The following is a 17,804-nucleotide window of genomic DNA, read 5'->3' on the forward strand; positions in this document are numbered from 1 at the left end:
ACACACTCACACACACACACACACACACACACACACATGCTCACTCTCCCCGTCCCTTCGCCCCTGTCGTGCAACCCCCTTTGATGATGCCTGCCGAGCAGGTGGGGAGCGTGAGTCGCCTGCGGTGCTGGTCTGGTGCCTGCACTTCCTTGCACAGCACCAGGACCGCCTCGGGCAGCGGGACGATGCGCTGGCCACCATCCGCCGCGCCATCGACCACACCCCGACCGTCGTCGAGCTCTACATGGTCGAGGGCCGCATCCTCAAGGTACGCACCACACGCACACACACACACACACACACACACACACACACACACACACACACACACACACACACACACACACACACACACACACATGCGCATGGCAGCTTTTGCATGTGTGGTGTCTTTTGTGTTGCCTGTACACACGTTCATCATCTGTGGCTGACGACGCAACGACATGTTTCTCCCTCTCACCTCCCTCACCCCTTCCTCTTTCATCCACTCCCACACATCCACCCCCTCCCCTCTTGCCTCTCTCCCCTCTCTCTCTCCCCTCTCTCTCTCCCCTTTGCTCCTGTGGCAGCACCTTGGGCGGCTGGACGAGGCTGCGACGCAGGTTGACTTTGCACGGCAGCTGGACACGGCGGACCGCTTCATCAACTCCAAGGCCGCAAAGTATCTTCTCCGCGCAGGCCGTATTGAGGAGGGGCAGACCATTGCTGGCCTCTTTGCCCGCGTACGTCCAGCATGCTGGTGCTGGTGCTGAAGAGGGTGCGAGGAAGTCATTGTGGTCAGCGTAATTCTGTGGCCTGTAGTGCGTCGTACTTCATCCACATACACACACATATATTCACACACACATATACATATACACACACATATACACACACATACACACACACATATACACACACATCCTCACATGCATACGCACTGCTGGCTGATGTTGTCTTTGACAGGAGACGCGCAACACCGACCCCCTTAACCAACTCCGTGACATGCAGTGCAGCTGGTACGAGCTGGAATGCGCAAAGGTACGATGGCCACAGCGACCACAATGATCGCAGCATGGATTCTGCGAAGGAAAACATGTGCTGTCATGCGGTGTAAATGGGGGCGGATCGTCACACCGCCTGTGTGTTCATGTTCGGACTCGTGACGAGCGAGCAGGGCCACCATGCGCCGTCGGTGTGTCATGTTATACCTCATCATGTCACATTCGCTGTCTACCTCGCGCCCTCTTCTCAATGTCGCTGTGCGCGCATGCATGGACTTGCTGTGCACGCTCTCCTCACCGCCTGCCTGCTGAATCCCACGTGCTGCTCAGGCGTATTTGGCAAAGGGCGACCTAGGCAACGCACTCGCCCACGTGAGCATCCTACACATTTGCAATGCAATGCAATATGATGGGATGCAGTGCATCAAAGTCCAGTGCAAATGCGTGGTCAGCCCTTGTGTACCACTGGTGGTCATTGCTTTTGCTGCTGTGCACGTGTGTGCTCCTGGTCCGCCAATCCTCATCCCCGTGCATCGCCCTGTCATGCCGTGTGGGTGTGCAGCTGCATGCTGTGAAGAGCTTCTACAAGCAGCTTGTGGACGACCAGTTTGACTTCCACAGCTACTGCCTGCGCAAGGTCAACCTCCGTGCGTACACCAGGTGCGGTCGCCACAGCGAAAGGGCAGCTGCTGTTGTTGCTCTTGTTCTTGTTCTTGCTCTTGTTCTTGCTCTTGTTGCTGCTGCCACGTGTGCTGTTCTGTGCTGTTATGTGCAGCTCACGGGCGTTGACCGCTTGATGGTCTCTCGATGCACAGGCTGCTCAAATATGAGGACGAGGCGTATTTCCACAAGCGCTACGTGCAGACGGCCGCGTACGCCTGCAGCGTCTACGCAGAGCTCCACAACAACCCCTTTGGTTCCGCAAAGGAGCGCGAGGAGGTGCGTGCACACGAACACACGCACGAACACACGCATACACTTTCAACACTTGCTCGCTCATACACCCTCACAAGCTTACACACGCCCACACGCCCACATACACACGGCTGCGTGCACCAAACCCAAATACTATTTGCCACGTCTAACGCTCTGTTGCTTGTGCTTGTGCTTGTGGATGCATGCAGCAAGAGAGGCTTGCAAAGATGAGCGAGTCTGAGCGCAAGAAGTACCTGAGCAAGCAACGCAAGGCAGCAAAGAAGGGGGCCGGCAAGGGTGCAAACCACCACAACGCGCGCGGCAAGAAGGGTGCCCAGCAGGACAACAAGAACAAGGACAAGGAGCAGAAGGGAAAGAAGAGCAAGACCCCGCAGTGGAACCCCAACGAGCTCGTCCAGGTCGCCACACGGCGCTGTTGTGTGTGTGTGTGTGTGTGTGTGTGTGTGTGTGTGTGTGTGTGTGTGTGTGTGGTTTGGGGGGGGGTCCGTAGCTGCCCTCACGCCAAATCGCTTCTTTCGTTCACGTGCTGCTGGTCACGCGTGTCCAATTCACATCATTGCATCGATTGCATTTACAGACATCAAAGGCGCTCGACGACGCCCTCGTCTTCCTCCAACCGCTTCTCGTACGTATGCTCATCACCACTCGCCCGCACCCAATTTGACTCGACCACCTGCCACTCCGCAACATGCCCTCATCCAACACATACACACACACACACGCGCGCGCGCTCACTGATGTCGCTGCACACGTTCTGTCACACCCGCCGCGTGCACACATGTGGTGATCGCATGTTGACACGTGACCTCCTGCGCGTATCATATCGTTCACATGTTGTCTCTTTGCGTTACCAGAACTTCCCTGCGGTTGAAGGGATGGAATCGCTGCTTGAGCCTGCCGTCGATGTTCTCGTCCGCCGCAAGCGCCCGCTCCTCGTCATCAAGGCCCTCCGTACAATGACCACAACAGACGTACACACGCGCACACACACACACACACATACACGCGCACACGCACACAATCGTGTCCACTGATTCGTTTTCTGTTTGATATGTGATTACACACGCCGACCAACGCACGTACATGTGTGCCTGACGTGCTCCCCTTTTGCAACTGTGTGTGTGTGTGTGTGTGTGAATGCCCGCGCCCACGTGTTCAGGTGCCGCGCCACGTGCTGATTGCGTCTACGCTCAAGTTGATGCGCTTCATCTCCACCAATGCCGACGCTATCAACCCGACTGTCCGCGAGATCATCGACGAAGGTCGCACACACACACACACACACACACACACACACACACACACACACACACACACACACACACACACACACACATGTCTCAATGTCTGCTGTTGTTGCTTACTCTGCTGTTGCTCACTCGCGTGCATGCGCTTTTTTTTCCCATTTTGCAGAGCTGCCGCAGCTGGTGGAGAACAAGTCCGAGCAGGATCTGCGGAAGGAGCTTGAGGACCTTGCATCCAGTGCGTACATTGTACACATGTGCGCACAACGTCACAGTAGTTTACGTAATGTCTCTCACACACAAGCAGGCAACCACAAACATGTAATATTTCAAAATGCGATCGCTTGTTTACTGTCGTGATCCCTGGCTCACCCAGCACCGCTCTCTGTGTCCCTGTGTGTACGGGTGCGTTCAAGCAGAGTCGCTGGCAGCGTTCGCGTGCGCACAGTTGCTGAAGAGGAGCGAGGGTGTGTCGACGTCTGACGTGATTGCTGCCATCACAGACAAGGCCGCCTCCCTCCCCGCCACCCTTGACGAGGTGAGAGATGACTGCTGTGTACACGCTGGATGACGCACATGAATTGCTTGCCCGCTGCTCATTCTTTCCAACACCCTTCCTTCACCATATCTTCGTTTGTTCATCACCCTTCCTTTGTCTTTCCATCATCCCCCCCCCTTTCGCCTTGTTTGCTCAATGTGGATTCACTCCGTGCACCCATTCTGTCCCAATTTTCCTTTAGGCTGCGGCGGTGTGGCTGAGCGTGGCAAATGTGCAGGATATGCATGCAGGCAAGAGCGAACTCCGTGCTGCTCTTCAGAAGCGCTTCCCCGATGCCCATGTCTTCACGCAGCACCAGCTGGGCGCCACAGCGTGACAGTGACGCGTGCGCTGCTGTTTGTCGTCGTTGTTGTTGTTGTTGTTGTTGTTGTTGTTGTTGTTGTTGTTGTTGTTGTTGTTGTTGTTGTTGTTGTTGTGTTGTTGTTGTTGTTGTCGTCGTCGTCGTCGTTGGCGTGGCCATTCGGGTGCACGTGAGCAAGAGAAGAGAAGGAGGAGAGGGTGTGGCGCCAACGAGAACGAACCACACATGCAAAGCTTGTTGTCGCTCGAGCAATGAATCAGACCTCTCTTTCGTTTGTTGACTGCTCTGTGTGTGTGTGTGTTGTAGGCGCCGAGGATTTGTCGTGCATGTGTGTGTGGAGAGCAAGCTTGCAGGAGTGCGTGCAATGTGTGCAGTTGTGCTCATGTCGATTACACATTCATTGCAGACGCGGCAGGAAATGGTATTGGGGGAGGGAAAGGCGAAGGTAGGAGGAGAAGGGCTACAAGAAAAATCGAACGGCAAACCAACACAACACAACAGCAACACGACAGCCACACTGAAGGGAAGCGCCGGCACGACCCACTCCACGGCGGGGTGATGGCTGCGGCTGTTGCTGCTGTTGCTGCTGTTGCGTAAGAAACAGCCATGCACACCTTGTACAGGGGGAGGACTCAACATGAACGTAACATGGATGTGGTGAAGGGGGCAACAGGAACGGAAGTGGAAACGCTTGGTGTGGGGAAGAACAGTGGCACCCATGCATGCTACTTGTTTGATCCACTGTGTCTTGCAACATCAGTGGACGCAAGTCGGCAAGAAAAGCAACAGGACTGGACGCAAAGCACAAATGAGATGCGGGGTACGGAAGTGATGGTGCCAAGTGGCAACGATGTTGTGACACCCTAGCTGTTGAGGCCCTCAAACTGCGCCATGATAGCCTCCATCTTCTTGCGGCGCTTCTCAAAGTCTGTCTTCTCCGTTTCAAGGGCATTGCGATCGGACTTGAGTTGCGTTTCAACGCCCTTCAGTCGCTCTTCCTCCTTCTTCACGCGCGCCCACTCCTCTGCAATCTTCCTGCGCTCGTCGTCGTTCTCCTTGCGCCGGGCAGCAAGCCACGCCTCCGTCTCGCGGCGGTGCGTCTGCAGACAAGCACGTACGTGCATATGCATGTGTGTGTGTGTGTGGGTCAATGTGTGTGTTGTTGTGTGTGAGTGTGTGTCAATGTGTGTGTCAATGTGTGTGTGATGAGAGCAAGAACAATACACAACACACAACACACAACACAACACAACACAACACAACACAACACAACACAACACAACACAACACAACACAACACAACACAACACAACACAACACAACACAACACAACACAACACAACACAACACAACACAACACAACACAAGACACGGCCTGCACCATCACCGCGGCGCACCTCCTGCAAGTGCTGCATGGACTGCTGCTGGGACTCAAAGAGGGCCTCGTTCTCGGCCTTCTCCTTCTCAAACGCCTCGCGGTCCGAGATGAGCTCGGCGCGCAGGCGGTCAATCTGCAGCAGGCGACGACGCAGTGGACGCCGTGGAGAGTTGAAAACATAGTGGGCAGGCGACGTGTTGGTGAGAATGACGGTAATGAATGTTGTGGCAAAGAGGATGTGTGTGTGGGTGTGTGCACGTAATGCCACGCACGCACACCCACGCACCCACGCACCCACGCACCCACGCACCCACGCACCCACGCACCCACGCACCCACGCACCCACGCACCCACGCACCCACGCACCCACCCACGCACCCACCCACGCACATTATCACACTTAACATAAACCGGAACCACATTACCATCACCACGCCACACGGCACGCACCTGCTGGTATTCGCCTTTAATCTTGCGAAAGAGGTCTTCGATGGACTGGATCATCTGCGACTGCACGCGTTCGAAATCGCGCGGGGCGACGTCGGTGATGGCCTTTGGAGTGACGCGGCGGCGCAGGGCGGGAGCCGGGTTCGGCACGTCGTATGTGATGTCTGGCGGCGTGGTCCGCTCATACTGCGCCTCCTGGCATGCGGGAACACGTTGGAACAGGCAACAGCAAAGTGCAGTGAGGGTGTGTGTCGGTCTGTCTGTATGTGTGTGTGTGTGTGTGTGTGTGTGTGTGTGTGTGTGTGTGTGTGTGTGTGTGTGTGTGTGTGTGTGTGTGTGTGTGTGTGTGTGGTGTCTGTCGGTCTGTCTGTCTGTCTGTCTGTCTGTCTGTCTGTCTGTCTGTCTGTCTGTCTGTCTGTCCGTCTGTCTGTCCGTCTGTGCGTGTGTGGCGGGAGATGCAGCAAGGAGAGTAGGAAAGGAGACAAGAAGGCACCTGCTTTGGGGCTGGCTTTGGCTTTGCCGGTGGGCCGACGCTCGGCTTACGACGCGGAGCAGCAGGCTTCACCGTCGCATCTGGTGTTTTGAACGCAGTTGGAACAAGTGAGCAGGACGAGAAGGCAAGAAGCAGCACGCACGAGACACACAAGCAGGCAAGAGTTAACAAGGACGCGCGCGCGCACACACACACACACACACACACACACACACACACACACACACACACACACACACACACACACACACAATCCACCAACCACACAACAGCCCACGTCCATGTTCACGTAACACGCAAATGCACACGCAACCACACACATGCACGCACGCACCGGTGATGGTGAGGATGTGCGTGTCACTGAGATCCACGTCGTTGGCGGTGCCGCCAAAGACAATCATCTGTCATGGCCAGTTGCAGGCAGGGAACAAGACACAAGATGAAGGCGAGTGGTGGTGGATCGAGGAGAGTAACACCAGTCCACCTCAAACAGAACAGCTTCGTACCAGCGGCAGTACCACCACCTTCACCACCACCTTCCTTCCTCATGTTGCTGCTGTTTGGTTGCGTACCTTGTTCTTGTAGACGGCGGCCGCGTGTGCCCAGCGCACGGAGGGGACTGCGCCACTGACCTGGGGGCGAACCCACGCTTGGCGCGCTGGTGCGTTGGGTTGGGTTGGGTTGGTTGATTGGTTGATTGGTTGATTGGTTGATTGGTTGATTGGTTGATTGGTTGATTGGTTGAATGGTTGATTGGTGGGGTCAACAAAGGAAGAGGTGATGATATGTGAGATGTCAGAACACACACACACACACAACCAATAAATGAACATACTTGTGTCGAAGACGACGACGTCGTTGTAGTAGGTGAAGATGTCCTTGGACTCAATCTCCATTGAGCCGCCAAACACAAACACCTGTGGCACACGTCGCAAAACGAACGAGAAGACGAGACGAGACGGGCAACAGGTGCAACAGGATGAACACAGGCAGAGGCGATACGCAAGCCACACGCTGACCACACATGAACCAAAACACACACACACACACACACACACACACACACACACACACACACACACACACACAATCGTTGATACGCACACGAGTGCACCCTCTCCACGGTGGTACCTTGTCGCCAAAAGTGGCTGCAGAGTGAAAGTCGCGTGCTGTTGGCGGCTGACCACCAGCTTTGACCGCCGTCCACGCACGAGACTCTAATCATCATCATCATCATCATCATCATCATCATCATCATCATCATCATCATCATCATCATCATCATCATCATCATCATCATCATCATCATCATCATCATCATCATCATCATCATCATCATCATCATCATCATCATCATCCGCAGCAGCAGCAGAAGTAGCAGACGCATCATCCGCAGCAGCAGAAGCATTTCAGTACAGGGGGAAAGGAGAATTACAAAAGGGGAGGCAAGGTGGAGCAGTAACAGTTGGCAGTGGATTGTGTCAGGGCACATGCAGCAGCACTTCAGGTGAAGGATGTGCCCACCGCCAAAGACATCAACGACTTGTCTTGACTCACCGGTATCGAAGCAGAACAGATCGTTGTAGAGGGTGGCTTCGCCTCCACGGCCACCAAACACATACAGCTTGGAGCCAACCGCGGTCATGCTGTGGTTGCAGCGGCGGCTGGGCGGGTTGTTGGCGTGCACGGGCGTCCACATCATCGTGTTGAGGTCCAGCTTGAACATGTCGTTCTTGGCCTGGCCATCCTCAAACCCGCCAAACACATACAGCGCATCGTCCACCACGTCGGCTGCGTGGTTCAGGCGCGGCGCCGGTGGCACGCCTTTTGTCTCCACTGTAAAGTGAGTTGAAGCGCGCGTTGATGGCGGAGGTGAGCTGTCCCAGATACAGCAACAGCATACAGCAGAAGCGACGCAAGGAGGGCGACAGGACACGTGGGGAACGGGTGTCAAGTGAAGAGAGACAATTCCACACAAAATACGGGTGTCTGAACACGCAACATACAGTGCAGCGAGCCGCTGCACGTGCATGTGTAGGTTTGTGGTGACAACACTCCCCTCTTCCCTCTTCCCTTCTCTCTTATCTTCCTCTTGTTGCTGCTTCCATACCGCGCTTCCAGGTGAGCGACTCGTCGAGGGTGTACACGTCGTTGAACTCCTTCTCCAGCGCACCGTCACTGCCAGCAAAGAGGACGAACATGTTCTTAGCAGGCACGTAGGTCAACGTGTGGCCCTCTCGCTTGCACGGGACGTCGCCCTTTGCGCGGACGGGCTCCCACTGGGGCGCGCTGTCCAAGTTCTTGAGCACCCACACATCACCGTTTGGGATGGGGTCGCCCTGCAGACCCCCGGCCAAACGCAGCACAACCGACGAAAATAGCAGTCAGTGGGCAACATAACAAGGTGTGGTGGGAAATACGAACGAGTAGCAGCAGACACGAGCGTGTGCCTGCAACGAGCCGGCGCATTCATTTCACCAACTTGGCACGTTAAAGCAACAACAACAACAACACAAGTCACGCACTGACCCAAGTCCAACCGCCACAGAACAGGCGCACTTACATCTGCGTTGACGGTAACGCCGCCGTGGAGGACGAAGCGACCAGATGCTTCGTCCACTGCACACGCGTGGGCCGACCGCTCCCGTGGGCCGTTGCCGCTCACTGGCTTCCACTCAACACGCAGTGCCATCGCTTTTGCCTCGTTCGTGTCTGTCTGTCTGCTTGGTGGTGAGGTGGATGTTGTTGTCCTTTTTGGTCGCTGGCGGTGTGTGTTTGGATTGGAGAATAAAGAATTCTGTGGAAAATCTTTCGGCTGCACGAAAATTACTCTGCTGCCTTTTTTTCATCGCTGGCAGCGCGCACAAGCAGCACAGAAAGCACACGTGTGGAAGGCTACAGCAACCACTGCAGAAGAGACAACACAGACACACCATCATGGACGCAGAGGAACTCCAACAACATGTACGAGATATCTACGCATACGGGATGGTTTACTCTGTGCGCGCGAATGAGTGTGCGGGGTGGTTCACAATGTGTGTGTGTGTGTGTGTGTGTGTGTGTGTGTGTGTGTGTGTGTGTGTGTGTGTGTGTGTGTGTGTGTGTGTGTGTGTGTGTGTTTGTTGAGCACAACTTGGTTGACCGTGCATTCATACCATGCACTTGCGGTTTGTGTGTGTTACAGCTCCGGGCATTGGCTGCGGGCGTTGCCGCCACAGTGGATGATGAGAAGCTGAGCGCAGACTGCGATCGCTTGCTGGACCAGAACAAGCCTGTCGAGGTTCTCAGCCGCATCGTTGGCCTCGCCGGCTCCCTCACCACAGAAGAGGGTTGGTTTGTGTGTGTGTGTGTGTGTGTGTGTGTGTGTGTGTGTGTGTGTGTGTGTGTGTGTGTGTGTGTGTGTGTGTCTATGTGGGTGTGTGGGTGTATGGATGTGTATGTGTCTGTCTGTGTCTGTGTATGTGTCTGTGTGTGTGTCTGTGTCTGTGTGTCTGTGTCTGTGTCTGTGTCTGTGTGCTCCGGCATTTTGTCCCTCTCTCTCTCTCTCTCTCTCGCTTCGATTGCTTTCCTTTCACTTGCTGTGCTGGCATGCCCGTTGCCTCACAACATCAACTTCATCAATAACGACAACAACGACGGCGCTGCGAATGCGGGTGCAGATATGCTTGACGACATGCTGCTGAACGCCATGCTCCTGCAAGTGACGCACCAGCCTGCAGAGGTCCAGGACCAGCTCATTCCGCCGTTCCTCACCTCCCTTCAAACTCACACAGCCTCTGGCCCCAACGTGGCCGTCGTCGTCAGCACGTGCGTTGGGGCAACGATCGCGTTTGGAGGTTGCGGTGTGTGGTGATGACCCTGCTTTGTCGACGTGCTGCAAGCCGTCGCCTTCTTACCGAGCCCACACACACACGCACCCACACACACATGCACATGCACATGCACACGCACACACGATGTGTTCAGGGTGACATCGCTGTTCAACCTTCTTCCCGCCAACTCCAAGCACCGCTACGATGTGCTTTACCAGGTCCTGCAACGTCACTGATCTCATGTGCCAAGCATGTGGGCCTACCTTGCCCTTTCGTTTCGTGTATTGTGTCCGCATTGTTGTTCTGTCCTTTCGAAGCCCTCACCGTACTGCGGGCCCTTGATCGCGCCACCACCACTTGCAGCTTCTGTCCTGCGGTCTGGAGGCAACACAGGGCACCAGCGAGCTTGCACAGCAGGTGGGTTTGAAGCTGTACCATCACCGCGAGTCTGCATATCCCTGGGGTCCACCAAGCCGCTTATTCCACCTGCATGTGTCTGTGTGTGTCTTTGTGTGTGTGTGTGTGTGTGTGTGTGTGTGTGTGTGTGTGTGTGTGTGTGTGTGTGTGTGCGTGTGCGTTAGGTTGACGCCAACGTGGATGCGTGGATCAAGGACTGGGAGCTGACACAACCACAGCAGCGGGCACTCTTCAAACTCTTTGCTGCAAAACTGCAGGAGGCCAACAACAAGTGAGTTTGCGTCATACTTGGTGTGCTTGTGTGTGTGTGTGTGTCTGTGTCTGTGTGTGCGTGTTGATGGGTAGGTGCTTCGCCGTGTTCTTGTGCGTGCGTGTGTCTGTGTGTGTGTGTGTGTGTGTGTGTGTGTGCTTGTGTGTGTGTGTGTGTGTGTGTGTCTGTGTGTGCGTGTTGATGGGTAGGTGCCTCGCCGTGTTCTTGTGCGTGCGTGTCTGTGTGTGTGTGTGTGTGTGTCTGTGTGTGTGTGTGTGTGTGTGCTTGCGTAGGTGTGTCTCGCCGTGTCCTTGTGCTACCCCGCCCTTGCTAGCGTGCATGCCGCCTCACCGTGTCCTTGCGCCTTCCCCGGGGGCATCAGGGCGCTGAGCAAGAAGTACCTGACGCGGTATGTCAAGTCGTTTGACGGTGCAGCGGCGTCGTCCCTGCACGAGGCCTCGCAGGAGGCCCGCGACCTCATTGCACAGGTGCGCCCGCTGCTCATGCCCTGTGGCGTGTACATACTTGCATCTGTGTCTGTGCATCTGTGTGTGTGCCTGTATGTGTGTGTGTATATCTGTGTTTGTATCTGTGTGTGTGTGTGTCTGTATCTGTGTTTGTAAATTTGCTTGTGCGTCTGTGTGCCAATATGCTGGGTGTCTTGCTGTGTCTCTATGTGCGTGTGTACTCCTTCTGGCGCGTGCTGACTGTTGTTCTTGTGCTGTGATGACGACACAGGCGCTGAACACGAGCGCGGCGGACTCGCTCGATCTCCTCGGCATGGACGCCGTCAAGCACCTCAAGGAAGAACCGGTCAGTCGCATACACACGAGTGCATGCACACACACATACATACATACATACATACATACATACATACATACATACATACATACATACATACATACATACATACATACATACATACATACATACATACATACATACATACATACATACATACATACATACATACATACATACATACATACATACATACATACATACATCCCTGAATTGCCTGCTGTGCTCTGCACACTTTTCATGTTGTCTCCTGGCGTGTGCTCACTCCTTGCTGTTGTAACCGACCTGGATGGCTCGCGTGCGCGCGGCGCAGGGTTACAAGCTGCTGGAGGTGCTCACAAAGGGCGACGTACCCGGCTTCAACATCGTGTGCCAAGAGCACCCATCCGCCTTCACAGACCTCGGTCGGTCGCCCTCTCAGCAACCACAGAGACAGACAGGCAGGCAGGCAGAGGGAGGGAGGCAGAGACAGACGCGCGCACAAAACACACGCAAATACACACACTACACCCGCTCTTCTCACACCTGCCCTTCCTCCTCTCTTCCTTTTGTTCCTCTTGTCTTTGGTGTCTTCTTCGCCCTCGGATACAGGCCTGGACCAGGAGCAGGTCGCCACGCGCGTGCAGCTCATGGCGCTGGCCAAGTTCTGCGCAAAGAAGACGCAGGTGACGTTTGCAGAGGTGGCGAGCGGACTGTCCATCCAGGAGGACCAGGTGGAGCAGCTCGTCATCAACGGTGCGCACGCACTCGTGTGGGTGATGGACATTTGGGGGTGGCGGGGTGATCATGTCGTGGCTGGAATCTATTATTGCTGTTGCGGTTGTTTGCGTACTCCCATATTGTGCCTCTCACCCCCTCCATTGGTGTGCATGTATTTGTGTGTGTGTGTGTGTGTGTGTGTGTGTGTGTGTGTGTGTGTGTGTGTGTGTGTATGACAGCTCTGCGGCACTCTGTTCTTGAGGCGACGATTGATGACGTGAACAAAGTGGTCAACGTCACCCGCGTCATCTACGACTCGTTTGAGCCTGAGGACTGGAAGAGCCTTCACGCCCAACTCATGGTCCGTTGTCTTGTTTGTGTCTGTGTGTGTGCGTGTGTTTGTGTCAGTGTGTGTGTGTGTGTGTGTGTGTGTGTGTGTGTGTGTGTGTGTGTGTGTGTTTGTCTGTATACCTGTGTGACTGTCTTCTTTCTTTCTGCCTGTCTTTCTGGTTCTCTTCTGTGCTTGTCTTGTATGTCTTTGTACTTCCTCGTGGTGTTCCTTCGCTTGTCGTGTGCCCACCGACTCCTTATCTTACCTGTGTGCGTGCGTGCGTGTGTGTGTGTGTGTGTGGTTGCAGGCGTGGAAGACCAACATTGAGCAAGTGCGGACGACGTTGGATAAGGTTAAGTTGAAGGTGCAAGAGAAGCGCCAGCCCCGTCGCACATACCGCAAGTAGTGCTGTGCTGTCCCTTGAGCACCGAAATGAACATGATAGGCACCCAAAGGCCCCACCACCCACAATACCACCACTCGTCCGCTCGCGTGGCATCTTCCGAATGCATTGTGCGTGTTGCTTGTTGTGATTGTGCATTTGCCCACCACTGTGCTGTGCTGTCTTCCATCCTCGTCCTGCTGTTGCTTGTTGTTGTGTTGCCATTGTTTGCCACGTATGATGAATGAACACGTCTCTCTCTTCAAACAACAAGACAGTATCCAAGTGAGCGAGCGAGCGAGCTGGTGTTTTCTCCAAGACTTTTCTCACACCTTCCCTTGGCCCACGACTGCTGGCGATGCAAGCGTGGGAGGCTGTGTTGCCCACGGCGCAGGATGCGGCGGCACTGCGGGCGCTGAGGGCCGCCCACTTTGCCCAGACACCGCAGCAGCTGCGGGACCGCTTCTGCATTGCGGTAACAGATGCACTCTGCTGCCGTGGCAGCGACAGCGGCGGCAGCGGTAGGAGCAACGACGACGACCACCACCACGACACAGCCCATGACGACGATGGCACGCGGCAGCCCATGAGCCAAGGCAACCACTGCGACAACGACAGCAGCAGGCATCAACGCGAAGGCGGAAGGAATGGCGGAGACGAAGGCGGTGAAGAGGACGAGGACGACCACGCGGACTCCTTGACCTTCTCCCAGGTGGAGCAAGCCATGCTTGCATATGAGCGCACACATGCAGCACCGCACAAAGGGCAGGCAGCCAGCCAGCGCAGGAGCCGACACCCAAGGGCAGCAGGCACATCAAGGACACCCGCATCTGCATCCTCGCCAACACCAACACCACCATCAACGGCAACAGCAACGGTGGCAGGAACAGTGACAACGTTGCGAGTGCTGCCAGCAGCACAACAACACTCTGCAGCGTCTCCGTCACGGACACGGACGCCAAGCAACGCCACGTTGCATGCAGAGCACCAAAGAACCCCTGTACGGAGCAGCAGCAGCAGCAGCAGCCCGGCGGCAGTCTCCGCCGCCTTTCGGCCACCGACTTCGCTTGCCTCTCAGCCGGGCTGCATGCCAACAGCAGACGCCACCACCCGCTTCTGTATCCAGTATCTCAATGCAATGTGGTCGTCATCCACGTAGCTTTCCCTTGTGGTCGCTTGACCCCCTCCCTCCTCCCTGTCCACACCCGCCGCCGCTTGTGTCATCACACTCTGCCCTGCTTCACTTCGTGCTTGACTCCGCGTTACTTTGCACCTGGCCTTGCCACAAGGCGGCGGCTCCTTCTAATGAACCTTCTTCTCTGCCAAGCACAGCACGGCACAGCGAGCGAGGGGTGTGAGAGTCAAAGCCACTGCACGCTCTCTCATAACCGCCCGCGAAAACACACAGTCAAGCAAGATGGCAGGACGAAGGACAGCAACGTGGAGACGCGTTGGCAGCGGGGATAGCGGTGTTGATCGAGTGTTGGGAAGCAGGGCTGTCGGAGAAGGGCCCAGGGAAGGAGAAGAGAGGGTGGAGGGGGAGGAGGAGGAGGAGCACGAGCCATGGCCAGCCTGGAGTGCCCCCGTCGCCATCGTCGTGCTTTCTCTGAGCCTCACCCTCTTCGGCATCAGCCTCTGGTACGAGGGTGTGTGAGTGCGTGTGTGTGTGTATGTGTGTCTGTGTGTCTGTGTGTCTGTGTGTGTGTGTGTCTGTGTCTGTGTCTGTGTGTGTGTGTGTGTCTGTGTGTCTGTGTGTCTGTGTGTCTGTGTGTCTGTGTGTCTGTGTGTATGTGTGTCTGTGTGTCTGTGTGTGTGTGTGTGTGTCTGTGTCTGTGTGTGTCTGTGTGTGTCTGTGTGTGTCTTTGTGCCCTGTACACACCTGCTCCACAACTTCAAGTTCAACACTCTGCCATGTTCTCCACAACCACTGCAGGGACGTGCTGAGCACGCTGGTCATCATCTTGACAGCCATCTTATCTCTCTACCTGCCACGATCACTGCTCGTTGCCGCTTCGGTGCGTACCCTTGAATGCCAATGTGCCCACTGATCTCGTGTGTTCGTACAACAGCGAATGTGGCGTCGTGTGGCAGCCTGCACTGGAACCCTTGCTTCTGAAACCAATGTGTCAACAGCCCCGTGCTCAATGCTCACCCACTGACCACCACAGGTACGAGGACGGGAGTTTGCGGACGCGGAGCCCAGATCCATCAAGGTACGCCACTCCTGGCAGCAGCAGCCCCCTGCAAAGACCTCTGACATGTGTGTGTGTGCGTGTGGCTGTGTGTGTGTCTGTGTGTGTGTGTGTGTGTCTGTCTGTGCGTGTGGCTGTGTGTGTGTGTCTGTGCCTGTGTGTCTGTGTGTGTCTGTGTGTGTCTGTGTCAGTGTCTGTGTCTGTGTCTGTGTGTGTCTGTGTGTGTCTGTGTGTGTCTGTGTGTGTGTCTGTGTGTGTGTGTGTGTGTGTGTGTGTGTGTGTGTGTGTGTGTGTGTGTGTGTGTGTGTGTGTGTGTGTCCCCTCGCCTCTCACTACCGCCACCGCCAACACTACGATCTTGCTTCCAAAAGGGGAAGTTGCGGTGGAAGCGTGGCGTTGCAACTGCGTTGCTGATGGTTGCGCCTGTCCTGCAGTACCTGGCCATCACTTACATCAACACCCTCTCCGATGGTCTGTGTGTGTGGGTTGGGTTGGGGTGGGAGTATGTTGGTGGCTGTCAGTATGTCCGTGCCACTGTCTCTCCGTCCCTCTGTCTCTCTGTCTTTTTGCCTGTGTTACATCACTGTGTGCTTGTGGGCCCACACAGCCTCTTCCGTGGCAGTATGTTTCAGTCGTTTGTTCACCCTGAACCCGTCACTACCACCACCGTCACCACCATTGTGTGCAGGGGAGAAGGCGGCTGTGTCATCCTGGCGCGTGTTGAATCCGGGTTTTGTCGCCATCTGCTCGGCGCTGTATACCCTCACCATCCTCACTCAAGACCACATCGAGGAATGCCACCAACTCCAAGCCAGGGTACCTGTGTGCCTGTGTGTCTGTATGTCTGCGTCTGTGTCTGTGTCTGTGTCTGTGTGTGTGTGTGTGTGTCTGTGTCTGTGTCTGTGTCTGTGTGTGTCCCTGTGTGTCTCTGTATGTCTGTGTGTGTGTCTCTGTATGTGTGTGTGTGTGTGTGTGTGTGTGTGTGTCCCTCAGTTTCTCCGCCTGTTTGTGAGCAATACAATCACCCCGACCACTCACCCAAGTGCGTGCCACGTGTACTCTTATTGCTACACCCTCTTCCTGACCCAACAACCACTTACGCCTCTCTGGCGCGCCAGTGGGAGAAGAGCGAGCGCCTTGGCCGCCGCATTGCTGCCATCGACGCGCGCGTGCTCGAGCTCCAGCGTCGACTGGACGGTTACAAGCACGTCCTACAGGTGAGAGGCGAGGGACACACTCTCACAGGCACGACAACAGACTGTCGCGTGGGTGGGGGAGGGGTGTTTGGGGGTGAGGGGGCCTGTCTGGCTGTTTGCCTCGTCTTTCGGCTCTCTTCGCGACTCGTCTCCCGCTCGCTTTGCCTAGGGCCCCCTTCCCTCTGTGCTTGGGTACCTACGTGCTTGCTTTGTCGTAGCCCTGTGTGCCGAATCGCATGGCAAGCGTTTCCCCCACATCCAGCGCTCATTGGCGGTGGTTGCGGTGCGTGGTCGACAGACATCTGTTCACACGGTTTCACGGCTGCAAACGGGAGAAGACGATACCGAGGTAAGGCGTGCACCTTGCACGTTCCCTCCCTCACTCACGCACCCTCTCACACTCTTACTCACTCACTCACTCACTCACTCACTCACTCACTCACTCACTCACTCACTCACTCACTCACTCACTCACTCACTCACTCACTCACATACTCACTCACTCACTCACTCACTCACTCACTCACTCACTCACCCACTCACTCACTCACTCACTCACTCACTCACTCACTAATCCGCATGCAGATTCGCCTTGAGGATCTTGCTGCGCATATGGCGCGGCTGGACGAACGATTACAGCAGTGCGAGCGCGACCGCCGGCGGTTCGATCTCGTCCGCACAGACCACCTGCTGCGGTCCTGGGCCCCACCATCCGCAGCATCATCTGCCCCGCCCGCATCGAGTCATCAGCGCATGACTACGACGGCACTTGCCAAGGCGTTTGCACGCAGTCTGATGGTGGTGGAGTGGCCGTGGTCGAAGGCAGCACGCCTGATGCGCTTCGCTGCCACTGCCGTCTCGGGTGGCGCAGGAGCTCACACATCGACATCGCCGCTCACACCGGCGCCATCGTCGTCGCCAACAGTGCGCTCGCCAAACGACGGTCGCAGCAGGCACGAGGAGTCGATGATACCGCCACCACTTGGCGACCCGCTGTTGCCGGGGACGTCGACGCCTGCGCGGGCATCACCAGGTGGAGGTGTACGGCGGCAGAGCAGCGGATCATCTGTTGGGTCAGCAGCGCATGTGTCCAGCGCTGGTGTTGGCAGCAGTCGTCAGAGCAGTGTGCGGGCTCGCTTGAACAGCACGGATGTGTGAAGCGACACAGACTCAGAAATGAGAGCGGGGACCGAACTCATCTATGCTTGGATGATACATATGGCAATGAACGCAGGGGATGTGCTGCCCGATCTGCACTTTGATGATGATGATGATGATGATGATGATGATGATGATGATGATGATGATGATGATGATGATGATGATGATGATGATGATGATGATGATGGTAGTTGGTGGTGGTGGTGGTGGTGTGTGTGT

The 17,804-nt window shown here is 55.7% G+C and overlaps 5 protein-coding genes across 5 annotated transcripts in view; 4 read left to right on the forward strand and 1 right to left on the reverse strand.

The window, feature by feature from the left end:
* The window catches only part of PTSG_05385 (uncharacterized protein), a gene marked incomplete at its 3' end in the record, with an annotated part of 13,007 nt that extends 8,969 nt beyond the window's left edge, over positions 1–4,038 (forward strand). Inside the window, exons 7-19 of the mRNA XM_004993896.1 lie at positions 158–268; positions 570–722; positions 946–1,020; positions 1,314–1,355; positions 1,546–1,643; positions 1,799–1,922; positions 2,108–2,317; positions 2,497–2,544; positions 2,774–2,890; positions 3,079–3,181; positions 3,333–3,401; positions 3,583–3,701; positions 3,904–4,038. Of these exons, the coding sequence (XP_004993953.1) occupies positions 158–268; positions 570–722; positions 946–1,020; positions 1,314–1,355; positions 1,546–1,643; positions 1,799–1,922; positions 2,108–2,317; positions 2,497–2,544; positions 2,774–2,890; positions 3,079–3,181; positions 3,333–3,401; positions 3,583–3,701; positions 3,904–4,038 (1,404 nt within the window). The remainder of the gene's footprint in view (positions 1–157; positions 269–569; positions 723–945; positions 1,021–1,313; positions 1,356–1,545; positions 1,644–1,798; positions 1,923–2,107; positions 2,318–2,496; positions 2,545–2,773; positions 2,891–3,078; positions 3,182–3,332; positions 3,402–3,582; positions 3,702–3,903) is intronic.
* Positions 4,039–4,362: 324 nt separating this feature from the next.
* PTSG_05386 (uncharacterized protein) lies at positions 4,363–9,143 on the reverse strand. The gene is made up of 11 exons (XM_004993897.1): positions 8,905–9,143; positions 8,452–8,680; positions 7,899–8,177; positions 7,473–7,558; positions 7,177–7,258; positions 6,914–6,999; positions 6,676–6,742; positions 6,342–6,421; positions 5,852–6,043; positions 5,421–5,534; positions 4,363–5,123 (listed from the first exon to the last, which is right to left on the reverse strand). The coding sequence occupies exons 1-11, from the start codon at positions 9,031–9,033 to the stop codon at positions 4,887–4,889; spliced, it is 1,581 nt and encodes a 526-aa protein (XP_004993954.1). The 5' UTR covers positions 9,034–9,143; the 3' UTR covers positions 4,363–4,886.
* Positions 9,144–9,182: 39 nt separating this feature from the next.
* On the forward strand, positions 9,183–13,305 carry PTSG_12306 (uncharacterized protein). The gene is made up of 12 exons (XM_004993898.1): positions 9,183–9,305; positions 9,526–9,670; positions 10,001–10,148; positions 10,308–10,371; positions 10,517–10,570; positions 10,735–10,841; positions 11,203–11,308; positions 11,559–11,633; positions 11,938–12,028; positions 12,216–12,359; positions 12,563–12,684; positions 12,962–13,305. The coding sequence occupies exons 1-12, from the start codon at positions 9,279–9,281 to the stop codon at positions 13,058–13,060; spliced, it is 1,182 nt and encodes a 393-aa protein (XP_004993955.1). The 5' UTR covers positions 9,183–9,278; the 3' UTR covers positions 13,061–13,305.
* Positions 13,275–14,379, forward strand: PTSG_12307 (uncharacterized protein). Its single transcript, XM_004993899.1, has one exon. The coding sequence runs from the start codon at positions 13,395–13,397 to the stop codon at positions 14,193–14,195; it is 801 nt and encodes a 266-aa protein (XP_004993956.1). The 5' UTR covers positions 13,275–13,394; the 3' UTR covers positions 14,196–14,379.
* A 50-nt stretch (positions 14,380–14,429) lies between these two features.
* PTSG_05389 (uncharacterized protein) lies at positions 14,430–17,710 on the forward strand. The gene is made up of 8 exons (XM_004993900.1): positions 14,430–14,674; positions 14,970–15,051; positions 15,205–15,249; positions 15,600–15,699; positions 15,917–16,044; positions 16,347–16,445; positions 16,723–16,773; positions 17,010–17,710. Exons 1-8 carry the CDS (start codon positions 14,454–14,456, stop codon positions 17,580–17,582), a joined length of 1,299 nt encoding a protein of 432 aa, XP_004993957.1. The 5' UTR covers positions 14,430–14,453; the 3' UTR covers positions 17,583–17,710.
* Positions 17,711–17,804: the final 94 nt, after the last annotated feature.

Source organism: Salpingoeca rosetta (genome assembly GCF_000188695.1).
Source record: "Salpingoeca rosetta unplaced genomic scaffold supercont1.12, whole genome shotgun sequence".
NCBI classification, from domain to species: Eukaryota; class Choanoflagellata; order Craspedida; family Salpingoecidae; genus Salpingoeca; species Salpingoeca rosetta.